The sequence below is a fragment of the Mauremys reevesii genome, linkage group 25 (assembly GCF_016161935.1).
Source record: "Mauremys reevesii isolate NIE-2019 linkage group 25, ASM1616193v1, whole genome shotgun sequence".
Classification (NCBI taxonomy): Eukaryota; Metazoa; Chordata; order Testudines; family Geoemydidae; genus Mauremys; species Mauremys reevesii.
Genome location: NC_052647.1, coordinates 9,132,282 through 9,153,904, shown reverse-complemented (window position 1 = coordinate 9,153,904; position 21,623 = coordinate 9,132,282). Strand labels below are relative to the sequence as shown.

General features: G+C 50.1%; 1 protein-coding gene across 2 annotated transcripts in view; it reads right to left on the bottom strand.

Moving 5' to 3' along the window:
* LOC120391362 (venom factor-like) overlaps positions 1–21,623 on the bottom strand; it is an 83,196-nt gene that overhangs the window by 618 nt on the left and 60,955 nt on the right. The window contains exons 30-41 of one of the 2 annotated variants that reach the window (XM_039514934.1): positions 17,822–17,972; positions 15,434–15,597; positions 13,678–13,836; positions 12,324–12,474; positions 11,012–11,063; positions 10,721–10,808; positions 7,865–7,954; positions 7,310–7,415; positions 5,853–5,942; positions 4,006–4,092; positions 1,877–1,960; positions 802–937 (exon numbers count right to left, since the gene is read on the bottom strand). In XM_039514934.1, the coding sequence (XP_039370868.1) occupies positions 802–937; positions 1,877–1,960; positions 4,006–4,092; positions 5,853–5,942; positions 7,310–7,415; positions 7,865–7,954; positions 10,721–10,808; positions 11,012–11,063; positions 12,324–12,474; positions 13,678–13,836; positions 15,434–15,597; positions 17,822–17,972 (1,358 nt within the window). Of the gene's footprint in view, positions 1–801; positions 938–1,876; positions 1,961–4,005; positions 4,093–5,852; positions 5,943–6,066; positions 6,184–7,309; positions 7,416–7,864; positions 7,955–10,720; positions 10,809–11,011; positions 11,064–12,323; positions 12,475–13,677; positions 13,837–15,433; positions 15,598–17,821; positions 17,973–21,623 lie in introns of those variants that run through there. The other variant, XM_039514936.1, reaches the window with a different exon arrangement.

Below are 21,623 nucleotides of genomic sequence, written 5' to 3'. Positions count from 1 at the left end.
GAGCGGCCCAGAACCGGGGCCAGGGGGTTGGCAGCCACGGTGGCGGGCTCGGGGCTCCGGTGGGAAAGGGAGACAGGCAGGGCTGGGGTCTAGCCTCTCAAAACAGGCGGCTCACACTCCACCCATGCCTAAGGGCCACATCTGACTTGCAGAGAAACAGTGGGTTTCCTCCCCTCTCATAGGTCCAGCCCATGGAGTACAGAGGGACTACAGATCCCAGCATGCAATGCTCCAGATACAGCATGAGGATGGAACTTTTAGCCTCTGTGAGCAGCATCTTTGTTGGTAAAGCTCATTTTTCGGTGCTGTTTTTACCCTAATTAATTATAGTTCCACCCAGTTGAAACCGAAGTGATTTAGGAACAACTGTGGCTGGATGCAGGGACCATGAAATTGCACTGACAATATGATTTGTGCTGGTGAAATAGTTGGGTAGCCCCTGTGAGGAATGGTGGTCCAGGGTTAGACTAAGAGGCGAACCTGGATTCAATTCCCAGCAATTCCAGAAACTTCCATTTGGTACTTTGGAGAGATCACTTAAGTCCAGTCAGTGGGAGTTAGGAGCCTCAACACCATTGAGGACTTGGACCGTAGGTTGTCTGTGCCTCAGTTTACCAATCCGTTAAATGAGGGTAATAACGCTGCCCTGCCTCCCGTAGTGAGAATAAAAACATCCGATATTGTGAGGCTCTCAGAAAGTACAGTAATGGGGGCCTGATAGGTACCTAAAATAGGGTAATTAGTTAAGGGCGTGTCTGCTTGAAAGTGACTAACGAAGGGTAACCACAGGAGGCTACTTACTCAGCTTTCCTGGGCCACAAGTCGGTGCTGCGTCCCCAGATCAAGTAGTCTTTGTTACGCTCCAGCCTCAGAGACTCCCTGCATTTTATGTGGCTGATGAATGGGCGGGTTTTTCCTTGTGGATCTTCATCAGTCCCTAGGGCGGGGGTGAAAAAAGATGTCACATATAAGAGCAGAGTGAGGAGGAGATAATACGGGGTGGAGGGGGATGGAGATGAAAGGAACAGAGAAGAGGAGACTCCTAGGTGTTCTCTCAGTACAAATTCAGCCCCAGTATGACTGCAACGATAACCAATCACTGAAGCTCCAGCAGTCATTAGAGACAGGAAGGACCATCTTGTGGTTGTGGCACCAGGCTGGGCCTGAAGAGGTCAGGCCTCAGCTCCTGTTTCTGCCACAGACTCCTGGTGTGACCTTGCACAAGTCACTCGATCTCCCTGGGACTCAATTCCCCACTTGTGAAATGGGGCTAATAAATCCAGCCAGTGTCGATTTAGATTGTAACCTCGTCAAGGCAGGGGTTGTATCTGGATATGTCCAGTGCTTAGCACAAGAGGTCCGTAATCTCAGGTAATAAAAATAATTAGAACAGTCATATCAGCTCCCAGTAAGTGAAGCTGCTTTGAGCTCAGTTAGATCCCTGCTTCCTTTGCCTTTATATTGATTTATAAAAGTCAGCATAGAGAAAGAGAGACTCCACCTCCCCTATAGCTGCTTGGGCCAATGGCCTCCAAGTCTGGGATCTTGACTCCCCCAGTGGCCAATGCCAATTGCTTCAGAGGAAGGTTGAAAAAGCTCATAATGAGACTGGTCAATTGTGCCAGGCTGACCACAGGGAGAGGTTCTCCCTGTTATTTTGCCTGCCTCTTCGTGGCATGGCTGCCTAGGAGGGTTGAGCAAATTCTTTCTTGTTCCCTTGTGGCGATAGGTTAATGCCCTGGAGCATGAGACTAGATTAGATTAGCCTTGGGGCTTTAGCACTTCCTCTGGCTAAGAGAAATAGCTCTTATGCCGGCCTTTATCCCAAAGGCCATTCAAAGAAATTGCACCCTGATTGTAGAAGGGGAGCTCTTACCTGCTTTAATGATTTCCACAATTTCCATGGTGTAGTAGTCAGAACTACTGACTTCTTGAATTCTAACAAGCCTGGTTTTATACACTTAAAAAAAAGGAAGACATACAAAACACCAGTTGAAGGTCTGCAGTATTTTTCTGTAGAGAATTCACTGTGTAACTGACTCCCCAAACTGGCTGTGAGAAAGCTGGTGCCATGGTGAGGGCAATAACTGGAGACCGGGGTTCATTTCCCTGCTCCACCACAGACTTGCTGCATGACCTTGGGCAAGTCACTTAGTCACTCCATGCCTCAGTTTCCCCTTTTGTACCATGGGGATAATAGCACTGCCCTGCCTCACAGGAGGTTGTGAGTATAAACATGTTAAAGATTGTGAAGTGCTCAGATACTAGGGAAAAGGGGGCAGGGGCGGCGAGTTATATACACTCATGGTGCCTGGGCTCCAGCAATATTCAGGGCCCGGGGGCTCGGCTCCACCAATGTTTGGGGCCGGGTCTCTCCCCTGGTTTCCCCTGGCCCCCACTTGCTGCCCCTGCTCACCTCCCCCGGGCCCCAGAGCCCACAGCTCACATTGAGTCTGCTCTGCCGGCTCCTGGCATCAACTGCTGCCACAGGGTCCTAGTGCCCCCCAACCACTGTTGGCAGGGCAGGCTGCCCTTCCGCCCTAGCCCTGAGCCTCTCCAACACCCCAAACCCCTCAACCCCAGACCTCATCCTCCCCAATCCTCTACCCCAGCTCTGAGCCCCCTCCTGCATCATGAACCCCTCAGTCCCAGGCAGAGCCCACACCCCAACCCTCTGCCCTAGCCCTGAGCCCCCTCACATACCCCAAACCCTTCATCCTCAACCCCACAGCCCTCACCCCTGCATGCACCCCTCCCCTTCACACACCCCTCCGCCTGCCCCCAAACTCCCTCCCTCTGCACCCCCTCCCACCTCCAAACTCCCTCCCAGAGCCTATACCCTCACCCTCCTACACCCCCACCCCCAGTCCAGAGCCTGCACCCAAACTCTATCCCAGAGCCTGCACCCCTCATCCCCTCCTGCACACCCACCCCCTGTCCCAGCCCAGAGCCTGCACCCAGCACCCAAACTCCTTTCCAGAGCCTGCACCCCTCTTTCACCCTAATCCCCAGCCCAGGGCCTGCACCCCAGACCTCCTCCCCCCACCCAAACTCCCTTCCATAGCCATAGGCAGGTGTGGGGGGGCAGAGTTTGGCAGTGGGTGGGTTGTGGACACCACTAAAATTTCTACAAACCTGACACTCGTGAATGGGGGCATAGCAGGATAGTTACCCCACTCCTGCTGACTGGAAAGCAGCCACAGCTGTGGCTGGCTTAATAAGGGCCCAGCTGACCCTTATAAGAGGGCTGGGGGCCAGAAACCAAGACAGACTCTCTCTAGCTTTGATAAGGGAGGGATCTGGCTGCAGGTTGCTGAGAAAAAGTACCTAGACTGGAACAGGGCTGTGGGAAGGCCAAGGGAGCTGGGGCGCTCCGGCCTGCAAATCCCCCAGGCTGTGGCCTAGTGGAAGGCGAATTAGGTACTGGAGTTGTAGGGGCAGCAGGTCCAAACCCCCCTTGCCTATGATGAGTGGCTTTTGCACTGCAGTCTGCCCCAGTGAGTGGGGGCTAGATGGTGACTGGCAGTAACCCAGGACTGAAGCAAGGTGGGGCTAGAGGGTTGTGGTTCCCCTGGGTGGGGAGACCCTGAGATTGTGGGGGTATTGCAAGGAGGCAGCACCCTGGCTTGAAAAGGGCACTGGGGTCCAGGAGGGACTTGGGCCAAGCAGCAGGCGGGACACCAGCCTGCAGAGGGTGCTCTGGAGGCTGGAAACACTAATTCCCTGAGAGAACCAGCAGGAGGTGCCACAGGGGTGAGTTGTGCACCGTGACAGGGGGGCAGATAAATTCTTAGGGTTAGATTGAATCTTAAACAGTCATCTGATCTTGTTCATTTCTGGGCACTTATGGCCCCAAAATCTCATCAGGTTTCTGTCCCAGCAGATCCAGACCTTACCCCTGATTCAGCCTCAAAGGCAAACTTTACAATCCAAATCGAATTCTGAACCCTGTCTCTGCGCTCTCCTCATGGAAAAAGACCCAGCAGATCCAAATCACAGATTTACCGTAATCCACTCCAGGTTTGCAGGCTTCCTCCTTTCGTCTGTTCAGGGTGACGGGACCCTCTATCTTCTGCTGCATGAAGCAGCTTTCTATGGGGAAGGAAGATGGGTAAAGAATCACCAAGGGAGACCATAGTTTCAGCTCTGTTATTAGTGACCCACAGGTGCCCACCTATTTGAATCCTGTGTGAGCCGCGCTAACCCACACAGTGACAGGCCCACCTCCTCCAACAAGGGAGCAGCCATGAAGCTAACCACCCGTCACATTATAGGACATAGGTGCTGACAACATGGGTGCTCCAGGGCTCAAGCACCCATGGGGGGGGAAAAATAGGGGGTGCTCAGCACCTACCAGCCACAGCTGTTTGGCGGCTGGCAGGAGGCATTTGGCAGAGAGCAGGTGGCGGGGGCCTCGGGGGAGGGGGCAGATCGGGCACAGGAAGTGGCAGAGCGAGGGTGGGGTCTCAGGGGAAGGGGTGAAGTCCGGGTGGAGCAGCCACCAGGAAAAATAAAAGTCAGCGCCTATGTTATGGGACACAGTAAAAGATGAAACAAGGGAAGGAGGCGTAGGTTGCAGGATCCAAATGAGGCGATCCTGAGCAGACAGACTCAGACAGCTCTGCAAAGGAATCAGTAGCTGTTGCCCAGAGGAACTCTGCCTGGATGTATGAAATAACCAAGAACCATAAGTAGGCCTGGCAATCCCAGCTAACTTCCCTCTCTGCACTGATGGATCTCTGCCTGGGTCAGTGCCAGGAGGAGCCTGGTCACTGGACTTAGTGGAGCTGTAGATGGGGAAACAAAGGTGATGGGAAGGACAGATCCGGAGACTGAGCGCCTCTCTGTATGCCCGGCAGACAGCAGGGCTACAGCAAGTTCCCCACTGAACAACGGCCCCACCAATGGGTCTCCAACATCTTCTAGAGGATCCTTTTCTTAGAGATCGGGGAGTGGAGCCTCCATGGCTCATTCAATATTTGGCCTCTGGGCTGAAACTGACAGTGGGGGGCTGAGGGGTGCCAGCTGTGGGCATCCTGGAATGAGAGAACCCAGATATTTTAAAGAAGTGCCTGACTTTGTGTCACCATGCCCCCCCAACTGGACTCCATGGATCAGCTGGCTTGGTCCAGCCCCCAAGGCTCTGATGGCCAGAGAGGAGGAACTGATGTTTCCTATACCCGCTCCCTCCTGGTGACCCAGCTGGTTAGAGAAATTCTGCTTCTATGTCCTACTGCCAGCTCTCCTGTGATTGGTGGGTGGGGTTGCCATTGGAGAAGGGAGGGACCACAGGTGAGGGCAGGTGGTCAGGGAGGGTGGAAACCCTCTGTGACTGCAGGGGAGGAGGGACAGGAGAGGGAGTGAAGGAAGATATTGAGACCACTCTGCGGGGGTGAGGGGTGGGTTCTGGGGGTTACTACCTCCTCGAAGGCCCATTCCAGCCCCTCTGGGTTCCGTTCCCTGGCCCAATCCCAGGCCCTGCAGTCCCTTCTGGATCTTCTCTTGCCTCCGCTCCCCAGGCATGCATGAGTTCATGTGGGGGTGCATCCCCCACATATTCCCACTGAGGGTGCCCTCACCCCGACCCTGGTCACACCACCACATACAGGAATGGTGGGTAGCAGGGACACAGCCGGCCAAGAGTCAGAGCTCCAGGCTGGGGGACAGACCCAGGGACCATCCTGTCTCCAGCTGCCATGAGCCTGTATCGCACCTGAGAATCACCCAGACACCACAGGGAAGGAAGGCTCTGATTGGTTGCTGGGGGGGGGGGGCTGGGACTGCATGTTTGCTGGTAAAGCTGACAGGGGAGCCCCCACCCGAGATGTAAGCAGAGACAGGACTCTCTTTACCTTCTGCACAGCGGCAGATGCCCCCGTGACAGATCATATTGAAGAGCCCGCTCTGGTTAGACGGGTGGTAGAACTTGGTGCACCGGTCATCTAGAGAAAGATCAGAGACACGGATCATGCTCCCTCCCGCAGAACAATGGCCACGGTTTACAGCACCTAGGAGACAACCCTGAAGCCCTTACTCAAGCAGAAGTCCCACTGGGTGACCCTGGGGAAGGGAGCAGCAGTCTGTGGGAACGACTTTCTTAGATATAGGAAACCATCAGCTTGAAATGACGGGCTGGTGCTTGTTGGAGAAACCCTCTTAATCACGCTAGCAGCAAATTCACCTCTGGAGGTAAAACAGGGGGAGAGGACAAGTAGGATAATTATTGCCTGTAGTCAGAGGATCCCCTTATTTTGTCTACCTTTGCTTGGGTGTCTTAAGGTGGTGATTGTGACCATATATTTCCAGCATGGAGTAATGTTGGAACAGGAGGAACTGGGAGGTGGGCAGTAAACCAGACTAGATGATCAGGATGGTCCTGTCTGGCCTTAAAGTCTGAGTCTAAACCCCCGTGTTCTAATCCAGTAGTTCTCAACCAGGGGGACACATACCCCTAGGGGCACGCACAGGTCTTCCAGGGGTATGTTAACTTATCTAGATATTTGCCTAGTTTTACAACAGGCTCTAGAGCCCTGCAGTGGGACTGGGATCCCGCAGGGCCCATTGCCATAATAGTGGGATAAAAATTCAACAAACAATGCAGGAGCAGGTGGGAGTGGGAGTAGATATTGTGGTTCGGGATGGGAGCAGGATTGAAAAAAATAGTCCTCGTTCACCGCCAAAAATATGAACCCCCCAGCCAGCAACCCCTGCTCTCTGGCCTCTCAGCTCTGAAGGCAGTGCTCCTACCAGCAGCAGGTTATGCCACCTTAACTTCTGCCCTGCTCCTGGAGGGGTGCTACCTTGAGAGCTGGGAACCTGGCCAGCAGCTGCCGCTCTCCAGCCACTGAATGACACGACTCATGAGTGAAAACAGGCTCATGTCTCGCACTGAAATATAAGTCCAATATTTATATTCTAATTGATTTATTTTATAGTCTCATGTTAAAAAATGAGAAAGTCAACAATTTGTCAGTACTAGTGTGGCTGGGACACGTTTGTATTTTTATGTCTGATTTTGTAAGCAAGTCATTTTTAAGTGAGGTAAACTTGGGGGATGCACGACAAATCAGACTCCTGAAAGAGGTACAGTAATCTGGAAAAGTTGAAGGGAGAGTGAGCTAGTGTAGAGCAGGAGACTGGGATTCAGGACGCCTGGGTTCTATTTCCAGTGCATCCCCTCTGTTATACGAGGACAATAATACCTAAGTACTGCAGCAAAAGACTGCAAGAGGTAATGATACCAATGTGACCCAGAGCAGAATTTGAAGCCATGGTGCCTTGAATGGTGAGGAGAGCTGCGATCTGTTACCTATGCTGTAATAGTCGTAGACTGTGACGGATGCCGGCTGAATGAGACCAACTTCAAAAAACTGGTGAGCTTTAAACTGCAGGCATTCATCTTCTTTGTGAGAAACCTGGGTGGGGGTGGGGAAATAACAGGATTGCTTAGGCTGAAGGGTGGCTGGATGGAAGAGAGAATGAAAAAGAATAAAAGAAAGGGAGATGTTGCGGAAAGAGAAAGTGAGGGAGGTGGAGGAAAGAAGAACTAGAGAAGTGAAAGGAACAAGGAAAGAAGAAGTGAATGACATAGAGAAGCAAATTCAACCTTAATATCAGATGCTGCATTTCCCATTAAAGTCAATGGACCTACATCCACATACACCAGCTGAGGATCTGGCCCATTCAGTTGATCCTAGTGGAAAGACTGAATCTGGACCAGTGAATCAAATTTGGCCGTGGGTTGCAGTTTGTCAACCTGCTGACGTCTGCGGGGATGCCAGGGTATATCTGGGAGTGCAGTTTGGCTCAGCAGGAGCCCATGAAATTAACACAGGATCAGAGAAGCCCCTTGTCGAGTCTTTACCTTGTCCACATAGATTATGAGGTTGCTTCTGTCGGATGGGGCTTTGTCGATTTCATACTTGGAAATGTATCTGTTGACCCCTTGGGAAAGCTAAATGTGAATAAGAAAAAGCAAGAGGCATTGCGGGTAAGGCAGCGTCTCCATGAAAGTCCTGCAGCTGGGCGAACCCCCCCTCCACCCCCACCATCTCACTACATGACCCAGTGGTGTTGTGCTTGTGATCACATCTCCCATGCAGATCGTATCATGGAGGATACTAGCCTGCTACTTACTCCACACCTAGGGTTGCCAGGCAATTGGTTTTTGAGCAGAACACCTGGTCGAAAAGGGACCCTGGCAGCTCCAGTCAGCAGCACAGCGCGGCTAAGGCAGGCTCCCTGCCTGTCCTGGCTCTGCACAGCTCCCGGAAGCGGCTAGTATGTCCAGCTCCTAGGCACAGGAGTGGCCACAGGGGCTCTGCGCACTGATCCCGCCCCGAGCGACAGCTCCGCAGTTCCCATTGGCCAGGAACTGCAGCCAATGGGAGCTGCATGGGCCGTGCCTGCGGGCGTGAGCAGCACACAGAGCCCCCTGCTCCCTCTGCCTAGGAGCTGGAGGGACATGTCACCGCTTCTAGGAGCCACCTGAGATAAGTGCTGCCTGGCTGGAGCCTGCACCATGACCCCCCTCCTGCATCCCAAGCTCCTGCCCCAGGTCAGAACCCCCTCACACAGCCTAACTCCCTAACAGAACCCGCACCCCCTCCCGCATGTCAACCCATTGCCCCAGCCTGGAGCTCCCTCCTGCACCCCAAAATCCTCATCTCTGATCCCATCCTAGAGCCCACATCCCCAGCCAGAGCCCTAACCTGCTCCCTGCACCCCAACCTCATGCCCCAGCCTGGAACCTCCTCCTGCACCCTGCATGCTTCATTTGTGGTCCCACCCCAGATCTGGCACCCCCAGCCAGAGCCCTCAACCCCAGTTCTCTTTTAAACCCTCTTATAGTCCTAGTGTTCACAACCTCCTCAGACAAAGAGTTCCACAGGATGACTGTGTGCTGCGTGAAGAAGAAATTCCTTTTATTTGTTTTAAACCTGCTGCCCATTAATTTCATTTGGTAGCCCCTAGTTCTTGTATTATGGGAACAAGTAAATTAACTTTTCCTTATTCACTTTCTCCACACCACTCATGATTTTCTATACTTCTATCATATCCCCCCTTAGACTCCTCTTTTCCAAGCTGAAAAGTCCTAGCCTCTTTAATCTCTCCTCATAGGGGACCCATTCCAAACCCCTAATCATTTTAGTTGCCCTTCTCTGAACCTTTTTGAATGCCAGTATATCTTCTTTTGAGATGAGGAGACCACATCTGTACACAGTATTCAAGATGTGGGCATACCATGGATTTATATAAGGGCAATAAGATATTCTCCATCTTATTCTGGATCTCATTTTTAATGATTCCTAACATCCTGTTTGCTTTTTTGATTGCCGCTGCACACTGTGTGGACGTCTTCAGAGAACTATCCATGATGACTGCAAGATCTTTCCTGATTAGTTGTAGCTAAATTAGCCCCAATCATATTGTATGTATAGTTGGGGTTATTTTTTCCAATGTGCATTACTTTACATTTATCCACATTAAATTTCATTTGCCAATTTGTTGCCCAATCACTTAGTTTTGTGAGATCTTTTTGAAGTTCTTCACAGTCTGCTTTGGTCTTAACTATCTTGAGCAGTTTAGTATCATCTGCAAACTTTGCCACCTCACTTTTTACCCCTTTCTCCAGATCATTTATGAATAAGTTGAATAGGATTGGTCCTAGGACTGACCCTGGAGGAACACAACCAGTTACTCCTCTCCATTCTGAAAATATACCATTGATTCCTACCCTTTGTTCCCTGTTTTTTTAACCAGTTCTCAATCCATGAAAGGATCTTCCCTCTAATCCCATGACAACTTAATTTACATAAGAGCCTTTGGCAAGGGACCTTGTCAAAGGCTTTGTGGAAATCTAAGTACACTATGTCCACTGGATCTCCCTTGTCAACATGTTTGTTGACCCTTCAAAGAACTCTAATAGATTAGTAAAACAAGATTTCCCTTTACAGAAACCATGTTGACTTTTGCCCAACAAGAATGGCGACTGTACATCACTCCCTTTCCAAACTCCCTCTCAAAACTCCTCTGTTAGCTGCCCCTGTTCACTAACACCAATGCTGGAAACATCCCTGGGTTTGTTTGCTAAACTTCACCTTCATTTTATACCCGGGCAGCAATTCACTGCAATGATTCCTTCAGGGCCCGGATTTTTTTGTGCAGCCTCGTTTTTTGTATCCACAGTTCTCTAGGCCCAAATAACTCTGCACTATGTAGGTCAGAGGATCTAAAGGGAATTTTTTTTTTAAACTCTGGCCCCACTGTACAAAAGACTGTATCAAATGCAGTCTGCTCTGGCATGCACAGTCAAATGACAGCAGCCTCTCAATTTGCTATCCAATAAAGCAGGATTGAACTGACCTAAACTTGTATGGCCAGATTTCAAAGTAGCCTGTGCAACCTGCAAAATTTGCCCAGGGCCCTGTTTGTGTCTGTGAGTTTGGACATTGGGCTCATGGCTTATTCATCCCCTTGAATCTCTTCTATGAATGCCCCAAAACTGCCCGACAGAGATGACATTCCATCCCCGACCTGGAGAGAACTGGTTGCGGTTTCCTAAAGCTGTTACCAATCCTTAGAGCTGTCTGGTCTCCCTCCAGGTTTAACCCTGGAACCTGACTATTCATCTGCTGCATTGGATTTTCTCATCTGAAAGCCCCAGTCAAGCCACTGCATTATTTATTACGTTCCCTGTTCTCAGATTACACTGACGTACTCTCTTAAGATCTTCCACGTCCGGTGAGAAGCCAGTGAGCATGGAGACATCGATGATGGACATTGTGGCATCAACCACACCGAGGAACCTAACGAGAAGAAGAGAAAATACCATTTTGATCAGAATTCATCACTTGAACGTTGATTTTTGCGATTGCTCCACCAGCTCCTGTTGCTTAATTATACCTTTTTTACCCATTCCATGGAAAAAAATCATAGCCCAGGATTCTCAAGCTACCCCCTGCATCGGTTCATCTATTTATCATGTATCATTAAAGGGCATTGTTCTCACCTGATGCAGATTTTAATATAGACTGAACGCATCGCTCCATCCGGCTTCTTAACTGGAAACATTGCAGAAGAGAAAATAAATTAATATCTCAGTGTAAATTTCATGCCAGATAAACCCTCTTTTGTTTTTTAGGTGTACTAATATGGCTTAGTAATCAAACAGGTCCTAGAGTAGGTGTGAAAAATCCCTCAATAAACCTCCTCTCCCCTCCAGCAATCCATAAATAACTCTTCCCATCCCTGGCATGCAAACTAAAAAGCCTCTCCCAGCTGAGTCGCACAAATGAAATATAGTCTAGGGCAGGGGTTAGCAACTTTTCAGAAGTGCTGTACCGAGTCTTCATTTATTCTCTCTAATTTAAGGTTTGGTGTGCCAGTCATACATTTTAACGTTTTTAGAAGGTCTCTTTCTGTAATATATAACTAAACTATTGTATGTAAAGTAAATAAGGTTTTTAAAATGTTTAAGATGCTTCAATTAAAATTAAATTAAAATGCAGAGCCCCTGGACCAGTGGCCAGGACGTGGGTAGTGTGAGTGCCACTGAAAATCAGCTCACGTGCTGCCTTCGGTCTAGGGTTAGCAGAAAGAGGAGACTGAAACAATGAGAACTCATGGGTGTGAATTTGGACAGCTGGGAAAGTTAAGAACAATTTACAGCTGGCTCCTGTTTCTGTAAAAGCAGTGCCAAAATCCTGGATCCCTCTATCATATGACCACACATTAGACCAGCATATCTCCCGCTACTGGCCAGCCCTAGCAATTATAACAATCAGCTACTCCCAGGTAAAGGAAGTTGCTCCTTTAGACCAAGCCACAGAGGCTTGTGTTTTGGGTGCTGAAGATCCTGACTTCTGTCCCATGCTGATTTCACACCCATGCTGTCTGGAAATGTGTGCCCTGGAAGTTTGGGTCTGTAACCAGACATCCTGGCATGGGCTCATCTCTGCTTTAGAGGGAGACAATACCCAGAGTAGCTGGCCTGTGTTCCCATCCGCATCCGATGCTCCAACTATGCTGCTAACAAGTGCCAGGATGAGAGAAGGCAGCATCCGCTCCCTCATCTAGAAGGACCCTGCATTGGTTGCAACTTAGAACATGTAGCAGCTGGAAATATTATTTAGTGCCTGCCCTATGGGTATAATTTTGTAGGACTTGGGAACTGGGAGAGTTTGAAGAAGCTTCACAAAAATACTTTCCAAAGTTAAGAATGTGACTGCAGAGGTGGTGGTTGGTTGGTGTAAATCTGCTGCTGTCCATGATCTGAGGATTGACAGCAAGCTTCAGAAGAGAAAAGACAGGCGGTTACTTACCACCCCGGGCTTCTTCAATCGATACCCTCAGGTCAAACTTCTTACACTGAGATTCATCCTCCCGTAGCTTTGCGTTATAAATTATCATTACTGTTACTGTTGCTTGTCCAGTTCCTTCTGCCTTCACAGTGAAGTCTTCGTTCCATTTGAGCTGTAAAATTAATCCAAGGTTAATTTTCTTTTGTACTTTATTATTATTATTATTATTATTTAAAGACAGGGGAAATGAAGCTAATGAAGAAAATGAAGCTGGTGAGATTGACAGTCACTCACCCGGAGGGGCTGGGGGGACTCTGCAGAGACAATAGCATGAAGGAGAAAAAAGGTTACTTACCAGACAGTAACTCTTTGATTTCCAGATAGCAACCCATCCCCTCCTACTTCTGGAGTCAGCTCAAAACCACACACTCCAGGTCACTAACCCTGGAACAATTTACCTTGGGATGTGTGAGGCAAACCCCACCCAGCCCAGGGCTGCTCACTCAGCTGCGGTGACTCACCCCTCCAATGGAGCCTGCAGTGACTATCCCTGGTCAGGGTCCAGGCCAGATGACCCCCAGGCACAAGTATTTCACTGTCCCCATCAGAGCTGAGAGTTACTCTGCACAACAGCATTAGTCGGCCAGGGACCTTCCTCCGGCCTTGCAGTGTTACAGACTCCCCAGGCTTCTGACCTGCCCTTGATCCAGTTCCTGTTCCTGCCCCAGCCATGCCCGAGCCTTGTTCCAGCCCACTTCAGCCTCCTCTGTGCCCTGCTCTGACCTTGCTCCAGCCCTGTTACAGACTCACTCCAGCCTGCATCCGCCTCCTGGCCCCCCAGGCCCTCGGACTGATTCCAACCTGGCTTTCACCATTGGCCTGCATCCGAACTCTGACTTCAATCCTGATTTGGCTTGTCTGTGGATTCTGACCCACGGCCTGTCCCCAGACCCTGATTTCAGCATTGCCCTTGGCCCAGTACAGCCAGCTCCAACCACCAGCTCCAACCACCAGGCCTGACTGCCTAGAACCTAGGGCCTGACAGGATGTGGTGGATTCTCCATCACTTCAAGTCTTTACGTCAAGACTGGATATCTACCTAAGAGATATCTCACAGCTCAGCTAGAAGTTATGGACTTGATGCCAAAATTAGTAGGTGAGGCTCTGGCCTGTATCATGCCGAAGGTCAGACGATGATCATAATGGTCCCTTCTGGTCTTAAAAATCTGAGTCAAAAGTGTGGATGCATGTGGATCTGGTGCCGGGAATATGAATTCCCCTCCCTTTCCCAAAATGGTTTGGATAGGAGGTTCTAGTCAAATCCCCTCTCTCTATAATCAGTGATCTGTACTAATCACCCAGAGAAGCATGATACCTCTGCTGTTCTGGCCACTAGAGCGTCTTCATTTGAGATTCTGTACTTTATAGGCCTAGAATGATGTGTCAGGAAAATAGAAACGATCAAATTCAGCTCCTTGTGTAGGGGGATGTCTATCTGGTACTGAGCAAGAGCCTGGAACACCATGATGGTTGCCTAGAACACAAGGAAAAAGACAGGAGAGTTACACCTTATTGTCCTATTGCGCTGAACATCTGACAGCTTTTAAATAGACTCTTAAGGAAGAGGAACCAAAAATACAATGAAAGAAAACACCAAGGGTCCACTGGGTGTCACGCAGGCAAAGGGTTATATAATAATATTACCTGGTTCCTCTGTGATGTGTTTCATCAGTAGATCTCCAAGCACTTTACAAAGCAGTACAAGATCTTTATTCCCATGTTGCAGATGGGGAAATGGAGGCACAGGGCAGGGAAGTAACTTTCCCAGGGTCACCCAGGAAGCCAGTGGCCAAGCCAGGACTAGAATCCAGGGTCAATAAATATATTGTGCATGGTTAATTAGCTTCTCTTCGCTCCTAGCTATTAACAGGGGCCAATTGTCAGCTGGACAGAGCACAGCAAGATAGTGGCTCCTTCCATGTATATGTAACCCACACACATCCACAGGGTGTGGTGCTCTGTCCCCTCTAGTGGCACTGAGACCACTTAGAGAGATTAATGAGTTCGATCCCACCCACCGACAACTGAGGTCTATCGGTATTACAAGTGAGGGCTTGTCTGGGACTCAAATGTGGGACCTCTTGCTAAATGCATGAGCCTCTCCTGCATGAGCTAAAAGCCATGTGGCCCTTAGCTAAGGCTGTAGCAGACACATTAATCTCTCTCTCTAAGTGGTCTCGGTGCCACTACAGGGAACATAGCACCATACCCAGGAGGTGTGTAGGTTACGTATATAGAGACATCTATGCCACACAAAGAACAATGTTAGGGATAGAACACATGGCCTGTGACTCAGAAATACAGACCACTCCCAACCAAGCTTGTAGCATCATTTTAGATAGAGAAAAGACAAGACTCAGTAGCAAGGAAAGTAAAGGGGCTTCTCTACTGAGGCTGCTGGACACAGACAGACCCTATAGTTCCTAGTGGCCCCCGTACTCCAGGGAAGGGAGGGATATCTGAGGACACTCCATTTTTATTTAGCTGTCACTAGCAGTAGGGCTTTTATCCTCTCCAGTAGGTTGTGTAAGCACAGTTTAATAAAAAATCCAAAAAACATAACCTTACAGTTCTACTTAGAGGTGGATAAAACACAAATTGATTCAGATTAGTCATGATCCACCATGGCTTTGTCATTTGGACTCAGTCCGTTGGTCCTGCACACCCGGTACCCTCTCTCCAGACCAATGGCCAAAAAACAACAAATGCTAGAATGAGTCCAGATGCGTGTGTGTTTTTGCCCATGGGAAGAGAAGGCCCATTGACTCCCCGGGAAAACTCACTATCTTAAAGAGAAGCATGTGCTCACACCCATCACCTTGGCAGGATGGAGCCTCTAGTGAGAAGATTCAGTCATGCTCCTGTGCTGGTCTCAGCCTTAGGTTAACAATGGCAAAGACCTGATAGGTCACGTTGCCCATCTCCCAGGCAATGCAGGATTGTTCTCTACTGGGCATTCTCCAGGGCTTTCTACAATGACTCAAGTGATCGAAATCCCATCCCTTCATATGGGAGACCTGCCCACAAAACAGTCTTGGAAGGATACGCGGGACTATAAGGATCATACTCACTTGGGTAGATCCATAGCCCCCTCCATAGTAGTTCTGCTCTCTCAGCCATCTGACTATGGGACCAGCCAACTCATACTTCTTCATTTTCAGCAAGGCCAGCAAGGCGTACGAGGTGCCCTCAATGTTGAAGGTGCGGGCGTTTGGCTCTTCCCAGCGATTTCCGTCTAGGCAGCAGCAAAGAAGGCGAGCTAAAGGACTCTCCCCAAGGACATCCACTTATTCTGAGCAGATCTGACTAGACCATACCATCACCTGACTCCTTCCCCAACTTTCTGCATGGAGAATCGGTAAGTTGAACTGATTGTTGCCCCTTTTAGGGGTGAGCAGCTACCCAATATTTGGGGTCTTGGGAGGATTGTTTCAATTAGGATGAGGAATTGGTGATAGGCCTCTGGTACATTCTCTGGTGTAAACCTGATTGCTTACGAAAATGCACAGAAAGTCCCATTTTCCCTGAGCTTGAGAGAAACCAACAGCAGGCAACTTCCTTGCTGAGAAACCCCCAAGTCTGCCTCTGAAGTGAGTTCTAGGCCCAACAAGCAATGCCTCTCTGCTTGTTTCATAACACTTCTCCAGGCTTTCAGCTGGTTTCTGCCTCTAACACACAGGGTGCAAAACCAACATGCTAGCCTCTGTGTTTGCCGTCAGGGAAACCTCTCAGCCCACATGACTTAGCTCTTGACCGGCGGTGTGCCTTGGGCAGTCCCTGCATTGTTTTTAGCTGTGTCTACTACAGAAAGAGTCTTGATTGTTCCTTCCACTGAGTCTGAAAGAGTGCCTGGCACACCCATTAACTTGAACAAGGGCCTGGTCTAGAATCATAGAATCATAGAATCATAGATCAGAAGGGACCAATATGATCATCTAGTCTGACCTCCTGCAAGATGCAGGCCACATTAGCCGATCTCCCCACTCCATTAGCAAGCGACCCCTGCCCCATGCTTCGGAGGAAGGCGAAAAACCTCCAGGGCCACAGCCAATCTACCCTGGAGGAAAATTCCTTCCCGACCCCAAATATGGCGGTCAGCTGAACCCCGAGCATGCGTGCAAGACTCTCCAGCCATACCCTCTGGAAAAAGGTTAAGAATAACATATCATTGACCCATTGTACTATTTACCAGTGTGGCACTTAATTAACCTATTGACTAAGCCCGGTATCCTATCATACCATCTCCTCCATAAACTTATCTAGCTTAGTCTTAAAGTCATGGAGGTCCTTCGCCCCCACTGTTTCCCTCGGTAGGCTGTTCCAGTATTGCACTCCCCTGATAGTTAGAAACCTTCGTCTAATTTCTAGCCTAAATTTCCTAACTGACAATTTATATCCGTTTGTCCTCGTGTCCACATTAGCACTGAGCTGAAATAATTCCTCTCCTTCCCTGGTATTTATCCCTCTGATATATTTAAAGAGTGTAATCATATCTCCTCTTATCCTTCTTTTGGTTAAGGAAAACAAACCGAGCTCCTCAAGTCTCCTTTCATATGACAGGCCTTCCATTCCTCGGACCATTCTAGTGGCCCTTCTTTGTACCTGTTCCAGTTTGAATTCATCCTTCTTAACATCTACACTTAAAACTTAGATCGTGATAGCTGTGTTACTCAGGGCATGTGAAACATCTGCACATACACCCACTTTCGGAGTGCTATAGCTATGTCAAACTAATGCCTAGTGCAGACACAGCTAAGTCAATGGAAAAATGCTTCAGTTGATCTAGCTACCGTTGATCATGGTGGTGGAGTTCCTACAGAGATGGAAAACCCCTTCCATCGGTGCAGTCTGCGTCTACAATAGGGGGTGATATCGGGATAGCTGCAGCACCGTAGCTTTGCCGCTCTAGTCCCTGCATTGTAGACATGGCCAAAGTCTGCGACTGTTTTGGGATCAAAGACCACCTGGCACCTTTCAACACAACATTGTTATATCTAGATAACAGCTTTGTCCTGCCCTGTTTTAACTATCCCAAACAATGGGGCAAACTCCATTTTCTTTGCGGGTAATATTATTCTATATCCTTTGCTCAGTTTCATCTAGTTACATCCTCTTGAGCCACCGTTTTCTCTCTTTTTCTCTTTGGGGTTTACATCTTTTAGATATACGTACAGAGCCCTCAGATTCCTCCTGAGGTCAAGTAATGCCATACATCTCTGCCACATCCAGATCTCAGACACATTGGTGTAAATCTGGAGTAACTCCACTCAACCCAGGAGAGTTACTCTGGATTTATACCCAGTCTGATCAATCTCAAATCTGGCTAAAAGGAGCAAATCTATGCCTGTTATTCATTCCTCATAAATTAATCCCTCTTCAACCTCCTTTGCTTCTCTTCCCTGAACCTCATCCTGACTTGGCCACATCTTTCCAGTACTTGATAAGACGCACTCATTTACCTGTCGAAGCTCTCATGAGCGTCTTCTCAGTGTCCAGTGTCCCCACCATGGCTAAGGCATAGGACGCAAGAGCCACAGTGTACGGTCTGGTTAGAGACTGGTACCTTTGGGCTAAGTAGTCAGCGGCTTTGCTGATGCTGACTTCCAAACTCTAGGAGGTGACAAAGAAAACAGAAGAAAATCAAACTCGTTGGTTAGGCTGAGGTTTCGGGTAGTGTTAATGCCGAGGAGGGGTGCAGGATTGAACATGGGACCTCTGGAGCTAAATGCATGAGCCTCTACTGCATGAACTAAAAGCCTGAAGGCTCTAGAGCAGACTCATTAAGCTCTCTCTACGTGGTCTCAGTGTCACTAGATGGGACAGAACACCACACCAGGAAGTGTGTGGGTTACATTAACACATTACGAATTCAAGTGGCTTCCAGCTTTATTTAATTTCACAGTGAATTTTGTGCTGGTGAAAGACAGAGGAGGCTGAAGACATGGAAGTGAGATATTTGAGGGCAGCGAAAGAGGACATTTCTGGACCACATGCAGAATGTCAGCAGGAGTGAGACCAATGTCTGTGGCAGGACCGGCCCTAGCCAAAATAGCACCTCAGAGTGTCTATGGGGTCCCATCCTCTATTTGTTAAATTTTGAATACCTTATTTTTTATTGCATTTGTAGCCCATTTCACGACTTCAATGCATGATTAGTATGTATGATTTATCCCTGTTGTACAAGATGATAAATTTGCATGCTAGGAGCTGTAAATCTGTATTTATTCATGCCATATATAAGCAAATAAAAAGTTTCCTCTAAGCTTATAGAAACAAAGCTTATACATCCAGAACATTCTAGTAGGTTAGTGAAAAATGAATCCACGTACAGAATACCGGAAACATCAATTGTCCTTTTTGTCTCTAACAACAAAAACAGCACCCTGAGCCCAGCACCCCCCCCCCCAAGTCCAGCACCCGAGGCGGTTTCCTGGATTGCCTGCCCCCAAAATCTGGCCCTGGTCTGTGGTATCAGACAGAAGCTGCAAGAGAGGAGGATGAGGTGATGTGGTGGGCACGTACAAAGAGGGGATGAAGAGAGTCATAGGTGCCGACTCCGTGTGTGCTCTGGGGCTCAAGCACCCATGGAAAAAAATAGGGGGTGCTCAGCATCCACCAGCCACAGTGGTTCTGCCCCAGCTGGCCGCCGATCAAGCCCCCGGGGCTGGCCGCTGATTAGCAAGCAGCTGTTGGGAGGCGCTTGGGGGAGGGGACGGAGATGAGGGAGCGGCAGGCTGGTGGTGGAGGACTTTGAGAGAGGGGGCGGAGCGGGGGCAGGAAGAGGCGGACCAAAGATGGGGCCTCAGGGGTGGGGCGGAGTGGGGACAGGGCCTCAGGGCAGAGCAGGGGTGGAGCACCCATTGGGAAAAATAAAACTCAGCACTTGTGAAGGGAATTTTGTTAGGGAGGCATTTGAGAGTAACGTTTACAAGCAGAAAACAAGAGGACGACCAAGAAAATAGTGGAAAGACAATGGACAGGAGGACAAAGTGCATATGGAGAAAATGTAGGACTGGCAAGCCTGAAGAAGAAAGATGGAGGCAATTCTGGAGGATGTCCTCCGTTTAGCCCCACAAATGGTACAGTGGCTGAGCAAGCCTCTCCGGGATGAGAGAGGGTAGTGTCGTCCCCATGTCCCACTCATGCTGGTTTGACCAGGATCCAAGATCTAATAATACCAAGCTCTTATATCACACTTTTCCTCAGCGCTTTACGAAGGAGGTCAGTCTTTTTAGCCCCAAATTACAGAAAAGGAAACTGAGGCACAGAGTAGGAAAGTTATTTGCCTGAGGTCCCTCAGCTGTTGTGGGATGAGAACTCAAGTCTCCTGAAACCTAGTCCAGTGCTATGCCCACTAGGCCCTGCTTCCCTCACCCTACAGATGACTGCCTCTGTCCTCATGCCGTACTGCTACAGCCGCAGTCAGCTGGCTCCCCCTCACTATAAAAGAGAGGGGACAGCCCTGGTGGAGTGAGCCGTAATAGTAGATGGAGGAACCTTCGCAAAGTCATAACAAGTGTAAATACACGTCATGAAAGCTGCCCTGGCTCCTGGACAGCGCTGCAGTGGCGTGGCTCCAGCGGGACCGGGACTCGCAGCCCCGCCCCCTTACCATGCGGTTCTGACTCAGTGGGAGGAGTTCAGGCCCTGCCGGAGCCACACCGCTGCAGTGCTGTCCAGGGCCACTCCTGATGTGGTGCGCTGAGGCGATGGGGGAAGGCAGATGTGGGGCTGGGGGCCCTGCGGGGCCTGGGGCAAATTGCCCCACTTGCCCCGTCATCTGGGTGACCCTGGTCAGGAGAGGATGAGGAAGACGCTACCGGCAGGAGTGGTTCCATGGCGGCTTCTGGATTTTCCGGGACTGGTTCGTCCCGAGCCCCAGGTGTAACCTCCACTGGGGGTGGGCTTGGATCTGGGTTTTGCGAGGGATCCTGAGGTGGAGCAGTGCCGAGATGGGGTGCGGTGCCACGACAGAGTGGTACCGCTATGTAGAGCAGTGCTGGTCTGTCAAGCGACGACTGGGGAGTGCTGTCTGAGGTCAATGCGAGCGCTGCTGCGAGGTCACAGATTGGTATCTGAACCTTGAGCAGGACCACGACTTGTTAGCTGATGACCACCTCAAATGGAAACAGCTCCGAGGGTCGGGGCTGAGAGACTGGTGCCGTGAGTCAGACCAGTGCCACGAGTCAGACAGGCACGGGGCATATGTACGGCACCGGGACTCGGAGCGGCGCCGGGACTCGGAGCGGCGCCAGGACTCGGAACGACGCAGAGATCCTGGTCGGTGGGTAGATGGCCCAAACATAGTGGGTTTGCCTCTTGAAGGTGCTGGGCTTTGGGGTAATGGAGGCCTCGAGACTGGAGACTTGGGAGCCATCATTTCTATAAGCCCCCTAGCGGCCTCAGAAGTGTCTGGTGGAGGGTGGCATCACCTCCTCCACCTGCAGCTGTGGGGAGTCCAGGAGTGCTGGGCTTCCTGGGGCGACGAGAGCCCATGGGGGTTGAGCCTAACCAGAGGGTCTGTCGGCCTTAGGCCCATGCTCTGCAGCGTGCCCTGCCGAGGCTACGGTTTCTGAATCAGGCCATTGTGGAGGCTTGTCCTAGGCCTGCTTCTTGTGGGCAACTGGCGAGTGGGAGCGGTGCTGAGCGGAACGCTTCTGGGCCCTGGGAGACCGCCGACCCCTGGGAGTGCTGCTGACGGCACCGCTGGAGGGGTGCTCTGCACTGAAGCACTCGGGGCCGGATCCTGCTGCAGACAGAGGGCTGACTCCATGAGGAGTTGTTTTAAACGAGTGTCCCTCTCCTTTCTAGTGTGAGGTTTGAAGGCCTCGCAGATCTTGCACTTTTATCTGCCTGATGGGCTTCTCCCAGACACCAGAGACAGGAGTCATGGGGGTTGCCCGTAGGCACAGGCTTGGCGCAGGAGCTATAGGGTTTGAAGCCCTGGGACTGCATGCCCTGGAGCCCCAAGGGGCACTCATTGAAGGGGAACCCCCCCCCAACCACTAAAGACTACAATTAGCAACTAGAAAAGAACAATTAACTAACAATGGGTAACTATATACAAAGATAAGCAGAAGAGCCAGGGATTAGTGGAGCACTTGCAAGCAAGAAACCACTGTTCAAACAACCATCACAGGCAGTAAGAGGGAAGTGAAGGGGGGGGTCGGGCTGCCAGGGTCGTATATAGAGCGCCATACCGGTGCCACTCCAGGGGGCTCCCCAGCCGGTCTGATGGGTAGCTGCTAGGGAAAAGTTTCC